This window comes from Sesamum indicum, linkage group LG5, assembly GCF_026168435.1.
Source record: "Sesamum indicum cultivar Baizhima isolate 11 linkage group LG5, ASM2616843v1, whole genome shotgun sequence".
Taxonomy (NCBI): domain Eukaryota; kingdom Viridiplantae; phylum Streptophyta; class Magnoliopsida; order Lamiales; family Pedaliaceae; genus Sesamum; species Sesamum indicum.
Window position 1 is genome coordinate 13,653,153 of NC_142661.1, and position 8,574 is coordinate 13,661,726.

The window sequence follows — 8,574 nt, forward strand, 5'->3', positions numbered from 1 at the left end:
CGGAAATTGTTTACAAACTTCTAATCATTCAGGAAAGAAAATTGAAGTAATAAATATATTTCACATCTAGATATTAAAATTCAAAAACATACACCCGGAAAAGTTTGCATTAATTTCAATCAACATATTCTTGCTTTATTTTTGTGAGTTGATTTTTTTCTTTTTAAACATTGATTACAGTAAAACCTTTATAAATTAATACTCTATAAATTAATAAACTCTCTAAAATAATAAAATCTTCTGGTCCCGACTTGGGCCTTTGTAAAAAATCATCAAATTCGATAAGATAATAAGATAATAATTTTTCAGAAAATTCCTTTATAAATATTAGGTCCCATTAAAACTCTAAATTAATAATTCATAAATATTACAATTATAAATATTATGGTAATTTGCTAAAATATGAAGTCTGTAATGCTTTACGCATTTGATCATTCATGGATGATTTTACGATGCCTTTTAGATGAGAAGACATGGTGGGTTGTTATGAATTATTTTATTTTCATATTAAGATTTATATAGTATATGTTTCATTCATCATGTATGAATGTATTTAACTGGTTATAATAGTTATTTAAGTGCAACAAATTAATGTAAACATGTATATTTAAGTAATTTCAATAAATTGATACATGCGTCTATGAATATAATAGTTAATTGAATACAATGAATTGATATTATACATAAATATATTTAATTAGTTACAAAGAATTGATTGATGCATGAATATAATCAATGAAACATATATGAATTCATTTATTTTTAATACATATGTACTAAATTTGTTGAATTTAAAAAGTCATCTTTTAATTAATAAAATATTAATTTATCGATAAATTAATATCTCTCTAAATTAATAAAATTTCATGGTCCCAAGGTTATTAATTTATAGAGATTTTCCTGTATATTGCTTTTATTATAATGTATTTCTGCCATCTTTATCAAAATGCATTGTATAATTTAAAGAATATATTGAACTTGCATGTATTAAATTTATTTATTTTTCTGAATAATTAGTAGTTTTTTTTATTAATATTTCTATTTTATATCTACTTATACTATTATAACAAAAACTCTTGTCCTACCAATTTTTTAATGCCCAAATTTACCCTTAAACTTATTTCTTTTCTTTAAAACAAATTTGATCAAAATAGTAATATTAATTTTTTTTTAATAATCTCACAAATTTCTTTTTTTCTCTCCATCTAAGAAGTAACTCTATTTTTTAATTTTTAAAAAATTATTAAAGTACACGAATTTTCAATTTTTACCTTTCATTAATAAAATATTCCCACCACGACACAATTTAGTTAAATTTCGTTAAAACTCGGGATAAATTACTAACGAATTTTTCTAAAATTTGACATAATTACAACTATCTTTGATATTTTATTGAAGTATATAATCCTTAGATGATGGTTTTGAATTGTCAACTTTACCCTTACTGTATTTTTTCTTGAAAAATTGAAAACTTGTAAAACAAAATCCAACGAGGTGGATAGAAAATTTTAAATAATTATAAAAAAAAATATCCATTAATCCATATAAAAACTATTATAATAAATAAAATTATAACTCTTAATTCATAAAGGCATTTTGATCAATTCACCATAAAAAATGATTGAAAATCTAACAAAAAATAATGAATTCGGCTAGTTGTTAGACGACTACTAAATATGAAAGTAATGATAATTTTTCAAATAAGAAGAAACTATTTATAATTATATTAAATCTTAGGAGAGATTGTTGTAATATATTCATGTGTGATGAATGAAACATATACTATATAAATCTCAATATGAAAAATAAAATAATTGATAACACCCAACCATGTCTTCTCATCTAAAAGGCATCACAAAATCATCCATGAATGATCAAATGCATAAAGCATTACAGACTTTATATTTTAGCAAATTACCATAATATTTATAATTGTAATATTCATGAATTATTAATTTAGAGTTTTAATGAAACCTAATATTTATAAAGGAATTTTTTGAAAAATTATTATCTTATTATCTTATCGAATTTGATAATTTTTTACAAAAGCCCAAGTCGGAATCGGAAGATTTTATTATTTTAGAGAGTTTATTAATTTATAAAGTATTAATTTATAGAGGTTTTACTGTACGAGGGATTATCATAGTGCATTTGATAAACATAAATTAAAATAGGGCCGAAAATACAAATAAAGGACTCATAAAAATATTTCACCGTAATAAATATTTGTCGAGAGAGGTCTGAAAGAAAATTGACAAAATTTCCCTAGTTTCTTGTCCCAATTTGAGCGAACGTTCTTCCCCAATTCCTTACATACGACGTCGTAGATTGCCAGGTGAAAGACTGATTATTGTCACCATGTTCATCACCCTTAACCAACAAAGCAATACCAAAAACTCCAATAACAGCGTCCACACTAAATTTCTCTTCACAAGATTTGACCATTAATGATGTTAACTCTTCTGTTTGGAACCTTGATCTTACAAATGGGTAGAAATCAGGAAGACAACCGAGGATCATACGTCGAGATAAGGTTACTAAGAATTCAGGGCAGCCTTACTTCAGAAGATCTTGAAAAGTAAGCCACCGTGGGTGGCAAAGAAGGGGGCGAAAACTAGCGATTCCACGGCCATTAGCTTGATGAGAATGTTCAATGATGGCCCGGATGTGTCCTTGAGAGGGTCGCCAACCGTGTCCCCGATAACAGCTGCTTTGTGTGCAGCGGATCCCTTGGGGCCGAGGGCTCGGGCATGCTCGGACGCACCGGCCTGTTATTGTCCCATGATCGTTGGCACAGTAGTAGTAGGTTAAGATGGCACAATCAATATACTTCACCATGATAAGTATCTAATAGAATAAACGTTTACCTCGATGTATTTCTTGGCATTATCCCAAGCACCACCCGTGTTGGATGCAGAGATAGCAATCTGACATTACGTACGAGTTTTTATGTTATGTGTCAATTTAAGTGATACAATGTTCGCAGGAGAATGCAGTAGAAATATGCAGCAACCATGATGAACGTTTTGACAGAACCAGCACATCTGCTCAGGCATCTAACGGGTAATGATGATAAATTCAAAGAGCTTACCTGAACACCAGAGACAAGGGCTCCAGCAAGAACACCAGAAAGAGTTTCCACACCAAAGAAAATGCCCACTATGAGAGGTGTGAGCATGACGAGGGCACCTGGAGGAATCATCTCCTTTATTGAAGCATCCGTAGAGATCTTGACACAATTTGTATAGTCGGGCTTTGCTGTTCCTTCCATGAGACCAGGGATGGTGTTGAATTGCCTACGCACTTCTTCAACCATCTTGAGAGCAGCACTTCCAACACTTTTCATTGTCATGGCCGAGAACCAGTAAGGAAGCATAGCACCCACAAGCAAACCGATGAACACTTTTGGAGTTAAAACATCGACAGTTGAAATGTCTGCACGGCTCACAAATGCACCAAAAAGAGCAAGGGATACGAGAGCAGCAGACCCGATTGCGAATCCCTGAAAAAAGGATTAAGTATTTTTGTTACAGATGGAAAATAAGGGTAAGAAGACACTCCTGGAAACAAGTTGATTGGCCAAGTACAAGATTCAGTATCATGGACCAAAAAAAGTACCTTGCCGATAGCTGCTGTGGTGTTCCCTGCAGCATCAAGGGCATCAGTCCTCTCTCGAATACTGTGACTCATGCCGGCCATCTCAGCAATACCCCCAGCGTTGTCGCTGATGGGGCCGTATGCATCAATGGCCAAACCAGTTGCTATGGTGCTCAACATTCCTAGGGCAGCCACAGCAATACCATACATTGCAGCAAAACTAAAACTAACGAAAATGCTAACTGCTATAGCAAGAATTGGGATGATAACTGATTTGTATCCCAATGCAAGGCCAAAAATAACATTAGTAGCTGCTCCAGTGCGGCATGAATCAGCAACATCTTGTACTGGGCTGAATAGAATAAGACAAGACATGTCTAAAAATATTTCACATTCATAAATTGCTTTATGCTAGATAATTGTGTCAGCAAAGATACCTATAAGCATTGCTCGTGTAGTACTCTGTAACAAATCCAATAATCAGCCCAGCCCACAAACCAACAGCGACACATAGGAACAGTTCCCTGAAAGCACAGAATCATATGCTATTTGGAAATTGGAATGACCTAAGGCGCACATTTTCTATATATTCAAACATCACAGCGAAAAAGAGAGAGAGAGAGCAACATGGTTGAGAACTTCACTATATTTACCAATCAGGCAAAGTAATTCTTGAAACTTAAACAGCTACTAGCGAGACTCGGTAAAACACTTCATGGTAAAGATGCGAATGATTGCACAAAAATGATGGCGAAAAGGCCAAAGATGTTGAAACTCACCAGCTCTTAACTTCTTTCTGCACTCCGAAATTGAATATTGTGAAGGTGGATGGAAGGGAAATCCAGCTAACAATTGCTATTCCAAATGTCATCAGTACTGTGGATATAATAAGTTGCTTCTTTAGTGCGGGCTCAATTTCTTCAACAGCCTTGACCTCAAAGAAATCAGTTGCAAATAATGTCGTCAGCAAACAAATGAGGATCCCAACAGAACTCACTAGAAGAGGATATAGCATAGCAGTCAAGTCATGAGTGATCCCAAAAGATGATATGGAAGCAACAACCAGGGCTGCACAGGAAGATTCTGCATACGAGCCAAATAAGTCTGATCCCATACCAGCAATATCTCCAACATTATCACCAACATTATCTGCAATGACCTGTAACAATTTCGAAAGATAAGATGCAGATGAACAAAGTAAATAACTAAGAAAGTTTGAGCATCCTAATTTTACTAGGCATACCGCAGGGTTCCTGGGATCATCTTCTGGGATGTTCCTTTCCACCTTACCCACAAGATCAGCTCCGACATCAGCAGCTTTCGTGTAGATACCTCCACCAACTCTGCCAAAAAGAGCCATTGAAGATCCACCAAGCCCATAACCCGTTATAGCTTCAAACAGGCCTTCCCAGTCAGAACCATAGTATAGCTTGAAGAGGTTGATGGCAATGTACAAAACCAGAAGACCATTTGCGGCAAGGAGGAAACCCATGACTGCACCAGATCTAAATGCAACAATGAAAGCCTTTCCAACACCTTTCCTAGCCTCTAAAGTAGTTCGGGCATTAGCAAAGGTTGCAATTTTCATTCCAAGAAAGCCAGAGACCACAGATGTAAAAGCACCAAGAAGGAAGGATAATGTGCTAAAAGCAGCTGTGGCAAGAGCGGGCTTGCACATTCTGGTACTGTCATATGTACAAGGTTGGCTTTTTGTACTGAATCCCTCCACAGAGCCGAGGAAAACGAAGATTAATATGGCAAAAGCAACCATGAAGATTCCAACATACTGGTACTCCGTAAAAAGAAATGATGTTGCACCTGTAGAATCACAATTAACTTATTAGAAGGATCCCAGTAAAGGTGAGGGCTGGAACCTTCAACCAATAAACAGCAACTGTTGGGGTGCTTCATTTCTTTCTCCACTACGAACACAATGCTGTGGAAACAAATATATATTGTGATAGCAACAGCAGATTCTGCGTCCCTGATCTCCAAAGTGAACTTTCCGAAGAAAAGAAATAAGTAGACGAAGAGGAGAAAATTGGAAGTTACAATATTGATCAAGGCAGTCTTAAAGTAGCATTACTCATTTAATAAATATGATATCCTCCGCCTTGAAAATTATATACTATCAAATACACTCCCCCTCCTACAAAAGTATGACATGTTTAACTTTCTGGTAAAATAAAAAAGTCAAGTAGTAGCCAGTTTCTTCCAAAACCATACTCCAGAATTAATAAAACCATAAAACCTGTAAAAAGTGAAGCTAAAATCAATAATAGAAAACATCCCATTTCTTTCTTTAAGACAAAAAACCATATGCAGGTTCATTAATAAAGCATGAGTTTTAATGGCACCTAATCGTGTTTCTTTCCACATACGGTGATTGCGTATGTGGAAAATTTTGTTTTATTTTCTTTCCCAAAATCTTAAACAAAAGGTCAGAAATGGGATTCAAATGAATATTTACACTAATTTAAAGGAAGGGATGAGCATTCTGGGACAAATGAAAATAAAAACTCGGACATCCTTGGGACGTTGAGAGCAACTCTTTTTACACATCCAGTAGAATCTCTTAGCGGTTGGAGAATGAATAAGGCTAAAGAGTGTACGTAAGACTAAGATAAAGAATTCACTCAATGACGAAAGAAAAGACAAAATTCTAAATACAGTCTGCAGTGTTGCTATTACTATTAGTATCACTATTATTTATTTCTGAGATAAATTTCAGTTATATAAGAGTATAACTGTATAAGGGCTCCCAAGATGCCCATATATACTCACTTGGATAAATTAATTCAAGCACTCCATCAAATATCTATGCAAAGACAGCAAGCACAGTCAGAGTTATCAGACCTTGCTACTTATTTAGCACTAATGTTAGAATTATGCAGGAATGAAGCAGAGAACAAAGAAGTATTAGGTACTAAACATTGCTAGAAAATTACCAAGAAAAATAATCCCATGTGAACAAGATTGACCAAATCTAATGTGAAAATAATGACAACAAATGCATCATAAAAGAGAAAAAGAATGTTTTGCAAAATTTGAACATAATTAATTACAGCCCAGTGGATGAACAACTAAACTGCAAAGAATTCGTGATCAAATTATCAATGATGCCCATGTTGAATTCAAGTATCGACTACAATAATTTAAGAGGACTAACGAATAAGTCAAGGTCCACACCACCCATGTCAATAAAGAAACCATTATCATAAACAATGAGAACTATCAAATAGCAAAAAGAACAGGATTTTTTACAAGAGCATCACATCATAGGGGCTTGACAAAATGGAAAGACAAGTGCATTTTTTTAATCAATCAAGCCTACCAGAAAGGAAAACTCAAACTTTGATTTTCATTTGCCCAGAGACTATTAAGGCATTATAAGAAATCATCCAATAAGTTAAAAAAGAAGAGAAACCACGAATTTCCCACCTTCAAGAGAAGGGAAGAAATCAGAAAATGAGAGAATAAGGCCAGAAAAAGGATGGAGGAACCGAAGTAACTCACACCAACATTTATCAGCCTTCACAGAACAATTTGAGCATTCTATCTAAGACTATATGCAAACATGAACGAGAAAAGAGAAGGGGGAGAAAATCTGAGGTTCAAACACCCAAAACTCAGAACTTTTACTCAAAATCACACAATTTCATAATTTAAACGCATAAACACACAAGAATATTCAGATACAGGCATACATAAAGATACGATAAATTGAATCAAACGTAAACGGCTTGAAACCCACCTTAACAAAGTACCCAAAAATTAAAGCACTCAACATCCATCCACTCATCATCGGAAGTAAGCATCTCGAAAGTAAGAAAAACCCACTCTTTCCTCCATTTCAATAACTCCCACAGCATACAGGTTACTACATATAACACACACACACATACATACATGCAAGTAAGCAACACACAAGATTACCTTCGGAAATGGCGGACTGGATTTCGGCGCACTTTCGGACGACGGAATGATCACTGACGCCTTCCTCCTCCTCAATCAGGGCCTCCGTGTATCCACTTCTCCCGCCTGCATAGTCCTTTCCGTTTGAAAGCCTCACCTTGGCCACCAACAGCCACTGCACGAGGGCGAACGCTATGCCGATTACGGCGCAAACAGGGATGAGAATTTCGGTTCCGCGATCTGGAAGTAGCGTGGCGTCGCCCATTGCTTTTCCTTCAAAGGAACTCGCAGGGAAAGCAAAAAGGAAAAGAAAACAAGAAGGTGACGAAGTGGGGCGTGAATTTACGACAAAATGTTCGTATGGGATTCTTGTTTTACGATGATGCGTGGGTGAAGGGAAGTTCTTGATGAGTTATGGTTTCTATGTTACAGTGTGTGTGTGTTAAATGTGTGTATATAGCAATTTATAGTGGAGTGGGGAGAATTTGTTTGGTCAAAACAAGGGAATGTTCGAGTTCGAGTTCGCGGTCTTGTAAGATCAACACACACAAATGAAATTTTAGAAGGATAAATTTTTGGGTACATTTATCTAAATTACATCTAATCAAACAAATATTTTTTATTATTTATAAAATTACAAACACAATATTTGAAAATACAGTTGTAATCATAATACATCGTTTATTAAATGACAAAATTTTATAAAGAAACCCCTTAAATGACATTGCACTAATATCTTATAGGTATTTATAATTTGAGAAAAACGCAAGCAACCCCCTTGTGATATCGCAAATGAGCAAATTACCTCCTTATGAAAAAATAAATAGCGATTTACCTCCTTATATTTTTTTTAAAATACAACACTTTACCACCATATGATTTTTAAAAAGAAACAATTTACCTCCCTATCTAAGGAGGTAAATTGCTTCATTTTAAAAAACACAAAGGGATAAATTGCTATATTTTTTTTATAGGAGGATAATGTGCTAATTTTCAATATCACAGGAGTAAATTGTTATTCACCCTTAATAATTTTATACAAAAATAAATGGTATTTTTATA

General features: G+C 34.5%; 1 protein-coding gene across 1 annotated transcript; it reads right to left on the bottom strand.

The window, feature by feature from the left end:
* Positions 1-2,183: 2,183 nt before the first annotated feature.
* On the bottom strand, positions 2,184-7,969 carry LOC105162240 (pyrophosphate-energized vacuolar membrane proton pump). Its single transcript, XM_011080235.3, has 8 exons — positions 7,534-7,969; positions 4,841-5,415; positions 4,377-4,756; positions 4,035-4,121; positions 3,619-3,949; positions 3,092-3,502; positions 2,868-2,927; positions 2,184-2,768 (listed from the first exon to the last, which is right to left on the bottom strand). The coding sequence occupies exons 1-8, from the start codon at positions 7,775-7,777 to the stop codon at positions 2,562-2,564; spliced, it is 2,295 nt and encodes a 764-aa protein (XP_011078537.1). The 5' UTR covers positions 7,778-7,969; the 3' UTR covers positions 2,184-2,561.
* Positions 7,970-8,574: the final 605 nt, after the last annotated feature.